Source organism: Nestor notabilis, unplaced genomic scaffold, assembly GCF_000696875.1.
Source record: "Nestor notabilis isolate BGI_N333 unplaced genomic scaffold, ASM69687v1 scaffold29050, whole genome shotgun sequence".
Taxonomy (NCBI): Eukaryota; Metazoa; Chordata; class Aves; order Psittaciformes; family Psittacidae; genus Nestor; species Nestor notabilis.
Genome location: NW_009910172.1, coordinates 1 through 18,816, shown reverse-complemented (window position 1 = coordinate 18,816; position 18,816 = coordinate 1). Strand labels below are relative to the sequence as shown.

The 18,816-nt window shown below is 37.0% G+C and overlaps 1 protein-coding gene across 1 annotated transcript in view; it reads right to left on the bottom strand.

Annotated features, from left to right (window-relative positions):
• LOC104413697 (nebulin-like) overlaps positions 1-17,972 on the bottom strand; it is a gene marked incomplete at its 3' end in the record, with an annotated part of 31,908 nt that extends 13,936 nt beyond the window's left edge. The window contains exons 1-20 of the mRNA XM_010024768.1: positions 17,682-17,972; positions 16,939-16,983; positions 14,570-14,770; positions 12,171-12,275; positions 11,558-11,662; positions 11,351-11,455; positions 10,528-10,632; positions 8,619-8,723; positions 8,324-8,431; positions 6,720-6,821; positions 6,530-6,637; positions 6,331-6,435; positions 5,542-5,640; positions 4,938-5,042; positions 4,735-4,842; positions 3,743-4,054; positions 3,404-3,610; positions 2,650-2,754; positions 2,187-2,294; positions 1,056-1,367 (exon numbers count right to left, since the gene is read on the bottom strand). Coding sequence (XP_010023070.1) covers positions 1,056-1,367; positions 2,187-2,294; positions 2,650-2,754; positions 3,404-3,610; positions 3,743-4,054; positions 4,735-4,842; positions 4,938-5,042; positions 5,542-5,640; positions 6,331-6,435; positions 6,530-6,637; positions 6,720-6,821; positions 8,324-8,431; positions 8,619-8,723; positions 10,528-10,632; positions 11,351-11,455; positions 11,558-11,662; positions 12,171-12,275; positions 14,570-14,770; positions 16,939-16,983; positions 17,682-17,972 — 2,841 coding nt within the window. The remainder of the gene's footprint in view (positions 1-1,055; positions 1,368-2,186; positions 2,295-2,649; positions 2,755-3,403; positions 3,611-3,742; positions 4,055-4,734; positions 4,843-4,937; positions 5,043-5,541; positions 5,641-6,330; positions 6,436-6,529; positions 6,638-6,719; positions 6,822-8,323; positions 8,432-8,618; positions 8,724-10,527; positions 10,633-11,350; positions 11,456-11,557; positions 11,663-12,170; positions 12,276-14,569; positions 14,771-16,938; positions 16,984-17,681) is intronic.
• Positions 17,973-18,816: the final 844 nt, after the last annotated feature.

The window sequence follows — 18,816 nt, the reverse complement described above, 5'->3', positions numbered from 1 at the left end:
CAGTAGATACTTCTTATGCTTCCCTAATTTTATAAGGAAGAAAACGATAGTGGTTTTGATTCATGAGTCATGAATCCAGTATTTACTAACCATCTTTTTCTTTTACCTATGTGAAAAACTTCACCAACCTTCAGTTCTTATTAACTTCTAAACTACCATATGGTGACTGCTTAATTTGTTCTGTGTTTCAGCAGACTCTATGAGACTTGGCCTTATACAGACGTTCCACAGAGGTTCAATTTTTGAGTTTTTTCTTATAGTTCCTCCTACAGTAAAATATGCAGAGTTCACAGACTGCAAGTGCAAATTTATCATGGCTACAAAATATGCAGAAGGTTATCCCATATAAACATTCAAAGTTAATGCACAGTCCAAATGCAAGGATATTGTGTACACTCTTTTTTTAAGACCCTTCTGTGTTCTAACTCTAAAATGAGTGGTCCTCCACAGGGATCCACGCAGAGTCAAATTCTGCAGTATAAAAGGAGGTGCAGACCGCAACCACGTATGCCCAGTCAACCATTTGAAACTTCCTATCTGCAAGAAGGACCAAGAAGCTCCTAGGAGATAACTCCTATACTAGAGATCTCCAGAATGTATTCCTAACAATATCAATAGCTTAATTTTGTCCATTCCTTCATCCTAATTGGTTAACAATAGTCCCACTACACTATCCTATCTATCATCTCCTATAATAAAAAGCAAGACAACTTAAAAGAAGTCTTAAGGAATAAAACAAAATTATGTCACCTGCAAAATAAAGTTTTCTGAGGAAATGTGAGGAAAAATAGAATAAATTAATTTGAATTCAGCATTTCAAAAGTCAGCTCTCCACTGATATGCCAACACCAAAATCCTGTTGATAAGAACTCACCTGCAATTTGGTATTTCTAAATGCCACCAGCTGATAAAACTTCTATCTATCTTCTCCAAGACATAAGAAAAACAGACCATTCTGATACAGTAATGGCAATTTTAATGAAATATAAACTCATACTTTATCTTCACAGTATGAAGGAAAACATCCATGAAATTGCTATCATTGAAATACTTACATCACTCTGAATTTGCATCATGTTCTTTGCAAGCTCAACATCCATGGCATCTGGCAGATAAGTGTAGTGATGGATCAGTTTTTTGTAATTAGCATTAGAAGCTACATCCTGAGACTGTTTAGCCGCCTGGATACTGTACATGTCAGGAGTTGCATGATAGTTAGTCTTGCTCTTCTCATAGTCTTTCTTGTACTCACGCTCAGACTGAATCTTTGCTACATTCATGTAGTGGACAAGCTTAGGGTCATCTTGCAGGCTTCTGAAACCAAACTGTTTTCCTTTAGCCTTCTCATATGCTTCTTTATATTTATACTAGAAACAGAGGAAAGACAGTGGTATGGCAACTTATGTCCACACTAATGCAAAAGAAAAGAAAAGCTCTCACAACTGTCATTGGAAAAAGAAGCTGCAAGCAGTTCATAGAGATAAACTCTCCTAATTGGCACACCCAGTGACTGTATATACATGAGCTTTTCTTGCTGCACCATCTAAGCCTATATGCTGCAGGTTATGTGCACCACAGTAAGATTTATCAGTATTAGCTTTTCTTTTAAGTAAGAGAAAATATTTCCTAAGCATTCCTGTGCAGAAAGGTGTATGAAAAATATCAGAATAACTGAGACAAACCTTCTCAGTCATTTGAAAACAATAGCAAATAAATGGAATATGACTGGAGAGCTTCCTCTAGTTACACAAAACCACCAGTACATATCCCACCTTACACAATTTGTACTACATGGCCCTCTAATTCATGTATAATCCATATTCCACTGTGTAACCAAAAGCACGCTGAACATGTGTTGTCTTGTGGTCTTTAAATTGGTGACAATGTAGTGTGTAGAATGTTTCTGGAAATTTCTCACAGAATGTTTGGAGGAACTACTGATTTCATTTCTCCTGTGCCAAGTGGGTTAAGAAACACAGTGCAATAACATTTGCCTATATCTAAAGCAAACAAGATGAGCATAAAATAATTTTGGTGCAAACTAAGCCTTTGGGAAAGACTAAGAATCTCTTTCTCATAATGCTGGCTCTAGGAGACTTGTGCAACACATGAGGTCTACCATACAGCCTGTAAGGGACAACATTCTACTAAATGTCTAGAAAAGCATACCTGGAGTAGATACTTACATCACTAGCAATGTTTCTCGAAGCCTTGGCTAGAGTAATGGGAATAGCATCAAGAGACACCTTGTTCCCTTTAGCTATTAGATCATGGTAGCCTTGTTTATAATAAGCCTAAAAAAGAAAATCCATATTATTCCAGAGAACCTAGTAATCACATGACCTATATGTAAGTCAAAGCTACTCCTAAGCTACTTCAGGCAATTCTTTAGAAGCAGGTGCAGTGGGGATCATATACACCCATCAGTCTTCATTTATAAGAACAGATTTATCTATTGATTAAATTAATTAAATGATTACATTAAATGATATCCGGTTGAAAATCCAGATAACACGAAGAACGAAAAATTACACTGATACATGTTGATTAAATAGAACTGCACATCAGTGAAAGGAACCTGCCATCTCCAACATATTACTCAAAAATTCATTAACAATTTGTAGAAAATGTTGTAAAGAAGTCACTTACATCACTGACATTAGCTGCATTGTATCTAGCTTGGATAAACTGTGGGAGATCCGGGGTTAGAGTATATTTATGTTTAACTTCCTCTCCAGAAGACCTATACAGTTTCTGTAAAATATACAATGCAGAAATAAATCCTTCTTTCCTTGTATAGATTACTCTAAGTTAACTGAGGGTTTATGTTTGATTTTGCAAATAAATGTACATTGCCACCTATTTCATAAAGATTGAGGCTGCACTTTTCAAACAGAATTGTTGATCTTACTGATATAAGGAATGCACCCTAAAAGCTTTGTACAGTCTTTACTCAGTAAAATTAAGCCCTTTAATGGACATAAAGCCTCATTTCTGAAAGAATGGGATAATAAAGAGTAACATAAAACAAAGCTTCCTTGTTATAGTGATTGACATACTATGATTTGTCGAACATTCTGTAGTTAATTTATTATTGTGGGTGGTAAAACATGAATAAACAACCTGGAAATTTCACATTTCTTAAATTAAATGTATTTCAAATGGGCAGAATCAGCTCATGTGAACTTAAAGAGGCACATGATTTCCAGAGAGATTTACAGACCTGTAAGAGAAATATACAGGCCTTATACTCAGGCAAAATCAGAGCACAAAACAATGTCAACATAGGGAAACATTTTCAGGATAATAGTACTTTAAAAAATTTTACAGACAATTCCCAACTTTTCAGTAGGTACATCTTTACAATATCTTTACTATAACACCCATTTCTTTCTCTACTTACATCATTGAGTTGAACTGAATTCTGTTTGGCTTGGACCATTACTGGAGAGTCCACCACACTTGTAAATTTAATGGTGTCTGGATGCTGGCGGTATTTCTTTTCATTCAAGGCATCTCCAGCTTTTTTAGCTTTTTCTACTTCTAGTGAGCCAATGGGAACCCAACCAATGCCTTTCATCCAGTTGTTATAATCAGCTTTGTATACATTCTAATAAAGGAGTGAAAACAACATTTTAAAAGTTAGGAAGTATTAAAAACAATTCAGGGACCTCTCCTGAGTCTTCACAGATTTTGCTTGAGGCATGTCAAAAAAATTGTGTTCACATGAGGTTTTACTTACATCACTCTGAATCTCCATCATATTCTTGGTAAGCTCCACATTCATTGCATCTGGTAAGTATGTATAGTGGTGGAGGAGGTTCTTGTAATTAGTGTTGCTGGCAATCTCTTGAGCCTTCTTGGCACCGACAACGTTGACCATATCCAGTGGAATGTTGTACTTAGTTTTTGTCTTCTCATAATCCTTCTTGTACTCTCGCTCAGATTGCATCTTGGCTACATTCATAGAATGAACGAGTTTGGGATCATCTTGGATGCTCCTGAAGCCAACAAACTTACCCTTGGCAAGTTCATAGGCTTTTTTATAGTTAACCTGTTAGAATATAACAGAACAAGGAAAATACCATCTAAGATTCTATGATTCTAAGTATAGTAACTTAGCAATAAGTAAATTAAAAGCAAAGGCTACCCTTTCTTTTCTACAAAGAGTATACCATATATCTTAGTAAATCCAGACATGTATCTCTTTACAATTCAGTGCTACACAAATCAGTTAGTTAGGTTTCAAAGTAGCGTTGTCTCACTTGTACTGATTCTGAGAGAGAGAGAGAGAAGTCTAAAACACTAAGGGACGTCTGCAAGACCATCCCCAAAAAACTACCAAAAATCTGGTGATGTCCTAGATTCTTCCATCTCATTTATGATTAGGCCTATAATTCATGACAGGGAGAATTCAGGGGTCCATTGCTCATGGAGCTGTTGCTACTGACCTACTCCTCATGATCTGCCTTAACCATACTGTAGTGCAATATAGTCTATTTATTCACGAGAATTAAAGAATGTAAAAACCCTTTTCTAAATGTAATTATACAAATACGTTACCAAAACAATGAAACCCAATAAAAATATAACTGTGTTAAATATATCCAATAACATGCTCAAAAAAAGCAATAAAGAAGTTCTCCTATGTGTCCTTAATAAACAGAATTGCAAACATTGTTTAAGTATAAACTCTCTTGAGTTAAACAGTTCCTTCAGGAAGGATGTACTTACATCACTGACAGCCTGCCTAGCAGCCTTGGCAGCTTGGATAGGAATGGCATCACTTTTTAGATCATATCCCTTTGATTTTAATTCTTCCAATCCCATTTTGTAGTAGTTCTAGAAGAAGAGGTGAATTTTTAATAAAGTTACTAGCTAACAGAAACTTCATATTGTAAGTTGAATTAAGAACTCTAGATGCAAAATATACTCACATCACTAATATTGTAGGCATTAACTTTAGCCTGTATAAACTGGGGCACATCTGGAGGGAGGTGGTACTTGTGAATAATTTCTTCGCCTTTGGATTTATATATTATCTGCAAAGAAAAATAATGAAGGAAATTTAACAACACAATATTTAGAGATTGCAAATGCTTAGCAGTGCTGAGTGACACAGCTTAAAGAACTATTCTGTGATTCTATGATCTCATGTTACCTCACTCACAAAGACAGACAGAAGAAATCCTAGTCTTTGCTAAGTGAGTGGTATAAACCGCATTGGCTTAACTTGTGTGAATACATTAAGAATGATGGACATAAACAAAATTACAAACATACACACTAAAAATTGACATGAACAGCCAACTGAAAACTAAAAAAAAAAATAAATCTGATTTCCAGGTAATCTTCCACTGGAACAGAACTGTGAATACACACAAATACTTCTGTGCTTGTGTGTGTGTGTATATGTGCACACATTTACTTACACATCCATTTCAGGAGTTCTCTTAAAACTGGATGATAAAGTAAAGGTAGTCAAGCATGTAGAAACTGACAATGTCAGAGTGCAGCAACCTATTTCGTAAGTTTACTCACATCACTCAGCTGCTTGCTATTGATCTCTGCTTGCTTCTGTACTGGAGAGTCAGTCACTTGAGTAAACTTGGTTTGATCAGGATGCTTTTTGTAGGTGTGCTGAAGGAAGATAATAAATATATTTGCAGAAAATGCAAATAAGCATAACTATCTTGTAAGACATTGTAATGTTGCATTACTTAGGATAGTTAACAGTTACGGCATGTGTGCAGACAAGCACTGTCCTGCACAACGGTTCTCATGTTACTTTTTAACATAACCAGAGAGCAAATAATTTTTTAAGTATTTTTAAAGTATTAATGTAAAAAATTTTAATAGGTATATAAATATTATAATGTATGGCATACATGATAATATATTATAAACATCATAGTCTATTCATTTTAGTATATTATATGCAAATATATATTTAAAGTATTTTCCAAGTATTGACAAAGTAAATAAAATAAGTATTAATGAAGAACTAAAGTATCTTTAATGTATTAATGGAAAAATACATTGACTTAAGCAGGTAAATGCTTGAAGATCATTACTCAATTTGGTCCTACTCCAATTTTATGGTTTTACTTGCTAAAAAAAAGATTATGCTATATCTGTCTTGATCACTAGATGTCAGAAAAGTCTCTAAAATACATCTGAATATGGCTTTTACAAGTCATATATGCTAATAAGACTAAATTCAAAATCATCACAGTTAAGAGGAATCACTCTGTAAATTTCTACGTGCATGAGGCACAGATATTCTTCATGTAGTTGGCTATTTGATAACCATTACTGTCCCATACTTACATCTTTACACTGCTCTAACTTCTTAATTGCTTCGTACTCCTGAGTTATGGTCTGAGGGAAGTAGCATCTTGTCTTTTCCTCTTCATACTCTGCTTTGTAATTTTTCTAGGAACAAAATCAACATTCAGTAAGAAGCCACAAGTGAGCTTTCTCTGACATGATAACATGATGGTGAAAACAGAACGATAGCCACACTTACATCGCTCTTCATAGCTTCAACTTTCATGCAGTGTATATGATGTGGGTCCTCAAAGCTGCCCAAATAGTGTCCTAAAATATTCTTTTGATATGCATCTTTGTATTTTACCTGGAAAAATAGTCACAAGTTGATAAACAAAAGTAATCAAGACTGTCAGTACTGAACAACGTAACATAAATCAAATACTTACATCACTAAAATTCTTCAGAACACTATCAGTCTGGAACTTTGGTGTGTCACAGTAATTAATGCTGGTTCCTTTTGATTGTTCATAGGCTTCTTTGTATAATTTCTGCAAAAGAAAACAATGTCAGATAATGCAGTATATTTCACTGCAACTCACAACACATTAAAAATGACAAAAGTAAAATAGTGAAATGATTGTAAAGAAAAGCTTTCCCAGAAAACTAAAAAACAGATAGCACTTCTTCCCAATGATTTTTAAAAAAATCTTTTTTTGGTTACTATTAGGTTTGTAATAAAAGACAGAAAGGTCTGACTAAGGGGTTTTGAACTCCTGACACTGAGAAGTATGCAATCTACTTCCATATGGATGAAAACAGCAAGAAGAGACAAATAGAGAAAGCCATTACAGTGAGTAACCAGAATACAATATTATAAATAAGTACCACATATTTTATCATTTTATTGGCATCAGTTGAAGTTCCTTAAAACAGTAAGGGAAGGGCTGTCATTTAGTGATTCATTTTCCATAGAGATCTAAGTGAACTATACAATAATTAGCTATCCTCAAAACATGCTACAGCTATTGTTCCATTCTGCTGTGGAGAAATGACTCCTTACCTATACTATTCTTGTGGGTGGTATTTCACAACAAATACTGGTCTATAAAACTAAAAATACTAAGAGATCCAAAGGAGAAGCCTTGTGAAGAAATGATGAGTTATTTTACATGAGTGAAAATCATCCAGCTGTACTTTCATAATACTTACATCACTCAGCACATTTCCTGCAGCTTTTAATTGCCTCAGCAATGGGTTCTCTGTAGCAGGAAGCACGTTATAATCTGCAATAGCTTTGTTCTTTTCATAGTCTGCTCTGTATTTTATCTTTAAAAAAATAAGAACAGTGAGGGTTTAAAAATCAGTAATAAAAGCCAAATGTTCACAAACCTGTATCATGTTGAAGTTTTCAGGAAAATTTCCCCTGGTTTTTAACATATGATTCATGATGGCAAAGGACTATGAAAGGCAGTCAGATCACAGGAGTGCATGGATGATGAGATGGGAGGCAGGATCACAACATAAGTGAAAGCTATTCAGTAGATGTCCCCACCTCTAAGTCCCTCTCCAAACATTGTAATTTTTCAAATATCAGCTGACATCTCAGAATAGTCATATTTTCACAAGTGATTATATAAGATTTTCTTTGCTGATGCATATGCTATTGCAGAAAATGCAGAAGCCAAATTTTGTACTTTGAATAAAGCACAATGTCACTGACATACACTGAGCAAGGATAATAAATATGAAAATACTGAGCCAAATTCAGCTAGCTTAAGTTGGTCTTGGTTAACAGCATGGATTTGTTCCAACTAAAAATTAGGCACATAACATCATCAGAACAAACAACGAAGCAAACTCCACTGAAAGAAAATTCTATTTCACAGGTACTACTGTGGAATACCACAAACATGGCTAGGAGCTTCCTGGGGGAAAGCACACAAGAATACATCTTTTGCATATAAGAAAATACTTTTGACACTTGACAAAACAGTTTCAGCACAAACTGGCCTGACTTCAGCACCACTCTCAAGCTAAACACTTGACATACCTTACTGACATTATTTGAAACTCGCTTATTAGCTTCATATTCTGGAGTTTCAGTCTGCATAAAGTAGATTTGGTCTTTCAAGTTTTCAAAATCTTCTTGGTATTTTCTCTGTTAGGAACAGAGATAAGCAGATAACAACACACATTATAAATGAGACATCCATGAAGTCACTTATTTAGAAAAAAAGAAATACTATGAATGGAGCAGGCAAAATTGATCAGTATTTTCCAGGTTAACAGAGGATAAACAGAGGATAAAGCTGTTCACATCAAGATTTTCTGAAGAATTCACTTACCATGCTTAGATTTTCTGCATTCATTTTCGCAATTGCAACATCATAGCATGGAGTTTGACTCCATTTGCCTTTGATCTTGTTTTTATAGTCCTCATGGTAAATAATCTATAACAAAAAAACCAAACCAAGAAAACCCAACAAAAAAACCCAAAAAATTAATGCCTAAGATGCAGTTCAATTTTCACTTGACAGATTTGATTTTAAAAGTCTTCTTTTTAAAGTTGCTTCACATTTTATATCTGCCTTATAATCACTTTATCAGCTATTGTCAAAAGCACCTTAAATATTATCTGGCCTATCCACTTCAGTATTCAGTTATTTCTCTTTGTACCTTGCCTGACCAAAAAAAGGATAAACAGCTGAAATAAGTCCCCTCTTCTAGAAAACAGTTATTAATAAGAAAATCTCTCTGTGAGATATCACTAATATATTCCTTTAGTTCTGTTTTCTCATTGGTCACATAACCTTGGGACATAGTCTTGCCCACTGGTTAAGCCAGAATTTATTGTTACTGCTGCTGAAACGTGTTGTAAGCAAACTCTTTAACATATGAATTGCCCAGTGTATGTGATTTCTATTAGACTAGATTCAAGCACACGGAAATCAAGCAGCAACTGTTTAAACAGACAGTTCCTGTTTTGTCTCAGTGTTCCAAATACATTTTCAGCCACAGTTGCTTATCATAAAAAATGCAACTTCTCCAGTGCCTTTTGAATTGTTACCACATTGATAAAGAACATATATGCTAAAAATAACCTTTAAAAATTCAACATTTTTGTTGTTTTGGATACCTATATAGCTTACTATTTTATTCATTTCAAAGAACTGCAATACTGATCTTGCTTTTCACACGTTTAGAAATTTTCTTGTTGACAATTTAGCTTTTAAGCTGTGGAAGGATAAGATTAAAGAAATTTTCTCTAAATGAAATTTTTTCACCTTCCAAATGGGTTGAATACAATATTTTCTTAGTGGATTTGAAACCATAAGTGAATACTTTAACTCTCCAATCTTAAACAGCAGATCACTTTTGACATACAGCAATAAAATCATGCATGTCTTCTTCATAATAGCTGAATTCTGAACTGAGTTAAAATCCTATTTACCATATCATGCAACTTAGCTCTAACTTCTCCAGCAAAACTTGGGTTTCCTGTATTTTACTTCACCTCCTGCAATCCTCAGCTGTGTTTTATTCTAAGTATACCTAAAATTCATTGACAAGGACTGGTGCCAGAGTCTTTGTCCCACAGTTATGGATGCCACATAGTTTTGAATGCCACATAGTTACAGAACTGAATGTTCAATATTTCTTGTTAATTCAGTGTGCAAATCTCGAACTGGTTATCTAAGTTTCCAGACATTTCCACTGATTGGTATCCATGGGCTTAAGAATGCTCAGGATATGTATGTGTACAGAGGTTGACAGTGAAATAAACATTTAGAATGTATTCTGCACAGTTGACCTAGGCAGCTTTTAGCAAAATGGGGTTATTCCCTGTAAGCAAGTAAATCACTCCAAAACTAGTTATATATTTACATGTCATTGTATACAGTTAAGAGAACAGCAAAATTGTTGTTTATTATTTTCTCCTGTAAACAGAGACAGTGTAAAGCAGGAGACAAAAAAAAAAAAAAAAAGGGGGGAGAATAGGCAGTAATGTGTGTATGGGAAACATTTTGTGAAAACTAAATTCACTGACAGGAATAAAATTTCGTTTTTCACCTAAGACTGGGCAGAATTTTCTATGAGACACCTAAGGAAGAAAGGAACTGACTTCTGCCACTGAAAATCAAAGAGGTCTTCACACATAAGCTCTGGTCTCTTCTTTCGCTTTCCCTTTCTCTAGGTACCTTTTTGCCTAATTCCAAAAGCAAGAAAGAAAGAAGAGCACTGCATTCTACTCACATCACTCAGCTGTCTTGTCACTTTCTTGGCTTGTTCCACATCGGGTGGGTCTGGGAGAGGAGTATATTTAGATTTTTGTTCATCATGCCCTTTTTTGTAGACAATCTGAAAATTTGAAAGAAGTAAACATTTTCAGTAACTAAGCATCAGGACATATACTCTTAACTCTGCTAACATCATCAGCACAAGCTCTTTCAATCAGTGTATTCTGGAATACTATTGAGAAGCCTCTTGAGAAGGGACAGTGGAAAAGAATCAACTCCCTGGGAAAGTCTTCAGGTGTATTTGTTCCTGATATATCCTGATATATATCCAGGTATATGCTGTTCCTGATAAACATGGACTAGTGAACTTCTGAACATCTGTAAAATTCACCAAAATCTTTGAGACCTGAGATTCTCAGTTGAAGAGTTCTATGTATCCAAGCATCAGCAAATCACACAGCCTCATGAATTCCTGACTTATCTTATAAGAGAGACAGATTTGATGATCCATGACAGTGAATTGGGCTTACAGCCAACCCTGAGAGTTTGTCCACACTTTTGAGAGATACTCAAAGTCTTCTTACTGATTACCTCAGAAAATCTTTAATAAATTCTTGCATTCATTCATAATCCAGCACCAAATTTCCTCAGATTTATACTTAATATAGAATACATATTTTTCTCTTGAAACAGCACTGCTATCAGAACTATCAGTGCACATCTACATATTTTTGTTTTCTGTTCCATTATGAAGTTTATGTTTAGTGCAAGTCCTCCATGAAGTCTACGAAGTTACACCATAACAGTGACCCAAATGTCAACCAGTCTTCAATACGTACATCACTCAGGGCCTTCTGAGCCTGAGCCACCCTCCTGAGCTCTGGACTGTCATTGTATGGATAGAATAATGTTTTGTCTCCTTCCCAGTCTTCAGTATAGAGTTTCTAAAACCCAGAAAAATGCCAGAATACTCATTATGAATTAATCTCCGACTGGGAATATTTCTTGCATTTCAGTTGCCTAGACCTGGCATATTTTTTACGTACCTTGCTGAACATTGCTGTGTTTTTTATTGCATTCACAAGCTCTGGAGCATCAGGGGGAAGCAGGTACTTGTCCTTATTCTCCTCCCAGTTCTGTTTATATAATACCTGGAAAGAAAGATCAGCACATTGATTATTCTACCATTAGAAAAATCATAGAATCATAGAACAGTTAGGGTTGGAAAGGACCTTAAGATCATCTAGTTCCAACCCCCCTGCCATGAGCAGGGACACCACACACTAAACTATGTCACCCAAGGCTCTGTCCAGCCTGGCCTTGAACACCACCAGGGTTGGAGCATTCACAACTTCCTTGGGCAACCGATTCCAGTGCCTCACCACCCTCGATATTTACTTTTGTGAATAAACTACCTGCTCTAAAGATATTTTTCAAAGCAAAAGTCTCAAACCAGTGATGCTTGAAGATATCAACTGGAAACATTTAATATTATATCTATACCTGCATTATCAGCTTCTCTGCTATTTCTTCCTGTGCTTCTAAACTGTTCTATAAGCATTTCTTTAGTGCCCTGAGCTCAAAACTTTATTTGTATCAGTAACTTCATAATCCACTAATGTTCACAACCCTTCCAAAAAATCAGAAATCAGAACTCACCTTGCTCACTTGCTGTGACACCTTCTTTGCATGTTCTATATCCATGGCCTTTTCATCAACGTGGCAAATAGTTTTAGCAACTTCACCAGCCATGCGGTATTTAACCTAGATCAGTGCACAACCAAATGCATTTATTCTTAAAGCAAAAACTGACACTTTTTTTAAAAAAGCAGAATACTGACATTTTGACACTCACTACTGTAAACACCCAAAACATTTAGGACTGGTTGTTCATTCAAAATTAAGCCCATGGAAACAAATGGATTTTGTGAATTAGCTGACAAAGAAATGTAGCTTTGAGGAAGTTTCAAGAGATGTGAATCCAAGTTAGAGGTAGTGCCTTTCTGTAATCACAGAGTTCGTTCTAAGAGTACTTCCACCTTGTATAATGAAATACAAGATCCCCATGCTATGCAGTACATCTCAATTTCAAAGTTCATTACCATGTAAACACTAGCTATAGTGCCAAAACCAACACAGCCACACTACCATGCCAAACCAGCCGCTTGGGAACAAAATCACCCTAATGCGGTTATATCACTTCCTACTTTACAGCAGGCTCAGCAGCATTAGTGTCTGGAATGCTGCATCACATTCCTCAATATATCCTAAGTCAGGAGTGGAGCAGAATTTAATGCACACTCTTCTCCTGAACACTGACTGGGACGGGTGACTACCCTCTCAGCTTTAGGAGTTCCCATTCCCAGGGATTCAGCTCCCCCCATTTACTGTACAAAGAATTAAGAAGCCTCTGTAGGTGGATTTCAGTTTCCCAGACTGCAAGGTGTATTGCTGAAAGGTAAACTAGAGCTGCTGCATTTTTCAGTATCTGTTTAGGAAACTGACTTTCAGTTGCTTTATGAAAACAAAAATGTTTACACGTTTTAAAACCAAAATTCTAGGGTTATTTAACCAGGGCACAACCTCAACAAAAATTCATCAGGCACATCATTCATGATGACTGCAGGACATTGTGTGTGGAATCTTCAAATTCTGTGATACAGACATCCCCATCATCTCCCATGCCTGTAACTTCCAAACAGAAATTTTCAAACCTCTTTAGGCACAATGAAGCAGGGCTATTATTCAGCTAGAAAAGAAACGTCTCCCTTCCTGGAAGGCCTAAATTCCAACCTACATCACAGAACTCAAACTTGTCATATACTCTGTATTCCTTGCTCTTGAAATCTGATAAAGTTTCTGCTAAATGTTTATATTGCCTTATCGCAATGTCATCAAAAATTTATCACTTATCTAACATTTAAAATTGTGACTTAACTTACTTTACTACTAATTTTTTTCCTTACGCAATTGTTACCTACCTCACTAAGCTGGTCTTGCACTTTCTTGATTCTCCGAATTTCTGGGGTATCAACTGTGGAAGCATACGGCTTTCCTCTTTCTTTTCTAAATTTTTCTTTATACTTGTTCTGAAAGAAAATAATGACAAATGTAACTAAGACATATCCTGGAGCTCTGGAAGAAATGTATGTAGCAATTACTGATTTATCTGGTTCATATAGGAATTTGAGGCAGATTATTCAATAATACCAACTAGCATTACACAATAACGCAGTTACACTTATTTTAGCCAACTGATGTGTTTCCATTTTACATCCACAACAGAAAATATCAATTTCTAAATTTAGCCTGGCTTAGATCACCTCTAATTGATTATATTGTCCTTGGGAGCTTAGTATTGATAAATATACAGTTGGTTCAGTGGCCAAAGATACAGAAAATACGTGGGTGGGGGTGGAAGTCCTAGACCTAAGATCTCACGTAATCCTTTAACAGTGAATGCTGGTAGGTAACATACATTAAAATTTAGGAAAAGGGATCAGACACCATCTACATCAGTGCAGAGCAGTCATTCTCCACTTTTCACAACATCATATAGTATTAGTCAACTGGACTTCAGTATCCTGTACCAGGAATTTAGGTTTTCGTTTGTTCCTATATACTGTGCACAAGGATTTTTCTTGGATATAGGCAGAGGGATAGAGAAATACACTATTAAATACTATATTTCTCTATATATTGAGAATGTACATTGATTAGTATATTCAATAAGGTTTGCTATTCAATAGACACTAATCCTTGTTATCATCGTTCACTCAGATATCCAAGTCAGATAGCGCAGGAGTCCTGTTAACTGACATCTTCATCAATCTTTAGCCATTTCTTGTGCCTAATGACTACCTAATGCACTTAAGCAGGAAATGGGCAAAACAGGCTAATTGAAAGAAGGCAGCTTCCCACTTCAGGCAAGTAATGTTAATACACATCATGAAACAAAGTACAGGAGACAAAAAGTAGCATGAAGGTTTGCAATAATCCCTATTAAATATTTTTAAAGTTGGTGTTCCTCAAGAAATAAAAAACATAGTACAACTTACTTCACTGAACAGGTCCTTCATTTTATTACTGTGTTGCAGGTAAGGTGTCAAAAACTTAGATGGGTCCACTTTTGTCCGTATTGTCTTCTTTCTGACTGGAGGTGCTGCATCTTCAACAGATTTTTCACGTTCAACAGTATAGGTAGTTGTTTTAGGACCTGAGAAGTCTGTGCTAATGGTCTCAGTGATCTCAGTGACCACCTGGGAATAAAGAAAAAAACAATTACTTGCTTTACAGCTATAAAAGTTTAATAGGAAAAGCATTTTTCATCTCCCCTATCTAGTAAAAGGATGCTCAGTTCTTATCCAGGAACCACCTGCAAGACAGAAAATCAGAGACACTTTTCCTATTGAGCAAAGTATGCTCACTGTGCATCACAACCTAAAAAACCCACAAGGAATTAACTGACTGACTGATCTCTGTACCAAACTCATGTAATTATTCTCCAGAGGCACTGGAAGAGTGGGGCTCCTGCTGCCTTTGTTCTATATGCATAACAAAACATGAAGGTATGTGCTATAAAAAGTTGTAATAAGTTTATAAAACTTGGAGAGGCTTTTCTTTTTATATATCTGTCATGGTTTAAATGCAGCTGCAACTCAGTCCCATGCAGCCACACGCTCTCTCTCCTGCTCCTCCCCTTCCCAGGTAGGATGGGGAGTAGGATCACAAGAATGTAAAACCCACAGGTTGAGATGAGAACAGTTTAATAACTAAAATAAAGTACAATACAATACTAATACTAATGATAGTAATAACATGGACAGAGAGAGAGATAAAACTAAAGGGGAAAAAAAACACAAACCAACCAAAAAAACAACAAAGAAAACTAACAACAAAAAAATCCCAGCAAACATAAGTGATGCAGAACACAATTGTTCACCCCCTGCCAAATGATACCCAGCCTGACCTGAGCAGCAGTCATACCCTTCCAGGTAACTACCCCCCCAGTTTCTATACTGGGCATGATGTGCTGTGGTATGGAATACCCTTTGGCTAGTTTGGGTCAGGTGTCCTGATTCTGCTTCCTCCCAGCTTCTTGTGTCCCTCCTCGCTGGCAGAGCATGAGAGACTGAAAAGTCCTTGATTGGGGTAAGCGCTACTTAGTAACAACTAAAACATTGGTGTGTTATCAGCATTGTCCTCAGCCTAAAGCCAAAACACAGCGCTGCACCAGCTACTAGGAAGAAAATTAACTCTATCTCCCAGCTGAAACCAGAGCAATATCTCACAGGACCACATAACACTAATGCATTAGACTATATTTACAGACGATGGGAAAAGGTCTGATCACATCAGGTAGAAAGACATTCATACTCATATGTAATTCTTCATTCCACAACACTAACTGATGCAAATCAGACACAGAAATGACCAATCATGCTATTGCTCCCTTTAAATCCAGTTTGGCTACAGATTTTAGAACACCTGATAGATGCAGTAGATGAATTAACCTTAAAAATCATAAGATGGTTGTCTTCCTTCAAAAGTGTAATCCTCCATTACTTGCTGAAACAGTATTAATAAAATTGTATTTTATTAAATTAAAAATACAGGAAGGCTTTGGGAACAGATGTTTTGTTTGGAAGGAAACATGCTCACAAAGTGAAACCTTAAGCTTTTGTTTCCAGATAAGCCTGTATCATGAAGAGTATTTCATAGTAACATAGCAGAGTTGGGTTATGTCTATATTGCATGTAGAGTTTCAAATTATGGCAATAATGGCTTAATGACTCAAGTACTTGTTACCAGTGACGTGAAAAAAATTTGCAAATCACAACTTTTTGGTGAAATTACACAAGGTGAAGGGAACAGAACTGATATAAACTGGCTTCAGGCAGAATCTTTTTATAGTTCTCCTTATAGCGAGGTTAAGTATAATGCATGTATGTGCCCATCACTGATATGTACATATGTAGTCACATTCACATCCTTGATAATTCTGTTCATTTTTAACATTGAAGATTGGATTTTGTCAATATGGTTCCCAATTGTAACCCTCCTGCCTGTGTTTCCTATTATTAACAGAACCTATTGCTTCATTTTGTTAGCTTCTGTGCAAACAGCTACCGGGCAAAAGGAAATGGAAGATACCGGGTGGGACAGAAATTAGGACAGGCCTTTTCTGATGGACACAGCCACAACTCCCTCTAATGGAAACCAATGAGTGGCAGATCGGATTCTCAGAACAAGCTAGGAGTCCTCCATATCGTCCCACAACAGAGTGGGAAATAAAGTTTTAAAAAGCAACTGTTCACTGATACTTGTGTAGTTAACATGAAAAATTAGTTTGTGGCATACAAAATTTAGCATTACTTATTAATTTCATGCATATATAAACCACATGCAACATTACAGGGACCTTTACCTCATATGGTTCGCCCTCCTCAATAGTTGTCTCTTCAATGTAATACTGTGAAAAAAAGGAAAAAAAAAATCATTGTTAGGCCAGATCATCAGAATAGCAAATTGTAGCTTCTGTTAAGCTGTTTTAAAAACACACTTCTGGGGAAATAGGACTGTACCTATGTGGTCAGATTTGCACCCTTGGTTAATTCTGAACATCTTTTGTTTTTTTTTTTTTTTGCATTAATGATTGGATTTTTTCCATGCATTCCTCCCAAGTAATTAATAAAGGATCATTATTTTATTTTAACTACCAGAGGGAAGACAATGATAAGTGCATTAAAAGAAAGAATTAGCATTCAAAACCCCAGGATTTTCCAAGTCCTTGGTAGTACACTGAGAGGACTGTGTAGGTTTCTCTCTCTAATGCTGTCCTCAGAGTTGTTCCTACCTACAGATCCTTGAAGAACACCAGTAATTAGTGTCAGCCAGCTGGACTTTGTACTACTGACCACAATTCTGAGCTCAGCAGCTCAGCCAATTTTCCACCCACTTTATTGATCATTTGCCCATCCCACATCTCAGAAATTTGGTGATAAGAAGACTATGGGAGACTGTTTCAGAAAACTTCCTAAAGTAGCCAAGATGTGCAGCATTCACTGGTCTCCCTTTGTCCATAGCAGCAGTGAACTCATTATAAAAAGCAATCGGTTTGGTCAGCCATGATGTGCCTTTGATATATCAATGTTCACTGCTCCCCATGACCTTCATGTCTTGCATGTGTTTAGAAATAGCTTCTAAAAGTATTTGCTCCCTAGCCTTCCCAAGGTCTGATGTGAGGTTGACCAGCCTGTAATTCCCTGGATCTTCTTTCTTGCCTTTCTTGAAGATGGATATAACATCTTTTTCCATGAACATCCTTGCATGACTATGAGCTTTCGAAGGTGATAGCAGCCTTGCAACGTCATCAGCCCATTCCCTCAGCACCCCTGGATTCACCTCCTCTGGTCCTACTGAACTGTGTACATCCCCATGGGTTGTCAACCCTAACTCCATCTTCCTCTGCTGTGGCTACTACTTCACTCCCATGTCTCTGCTAGGAAGGTCAAAGATGTGGAAGACCACAGGACAAGCCTTATCAAACCTGAGGCAAAATAGGCGTCAAGTACCTCAGCATTTCGCCTGTTCCTTGCAATTTTATCTTGCTCACTCCTCTCTGAATCTTCAACTCCACAGTCTTGTGGCCACTGCAGCCTTGGCTGCCCTTGACCAGCAGTTCTTTCTTGTTTGTGAGTAGCATGTCCAGCAGAGCATCTCTCCCAGTTCATCAATCAACTGTACTAAGAAATTTATCTTCAAAGTACTTTCCCAAAATCCCCTAGGTTGCTCGTGCCCAGCCATAGGGCGTTCCAGGAGATACTTGGGTGGTTAAAGCCATCCTGAAGTGCAAGGGCTGTGCCTGTGAGCCTTTCTCCAGCTGCCTAAGAAGTTCCCATGGCGCTGCATCTACTCTGAAGTGGCAGATCTGCAGGTGAAGCACGAACCTTCCTCCTGTTGCCCAGAAAACACGAGTTTCCTGCCTTTTCCTTCCTGATGGCCACCATCCCTCACCCATTTAACCATGGTCTCCAACTGGCACTCCTGCCTTGCCGTGTGTGACTTGGCCTCTTGCTTTTCATGAAGGTGCTACCAACAAACTCTTCCTCACTTCCATCACGGAGCAAAGCATGCTCATCTCATCCTCCTGGAACCTGCGGCGCAGCTGACCCGACTAGGACACATCTTCCCCCGGAGAGGCAACGAAGACTGTGCCTTGCTGCCCTGTGGGCTGGCAGCTTGCCGTGCCCAGGGCGCTCAGCTTGCGGCGGCCGGGAGCCGGAGGCGCCACAGTTGGCTCGGG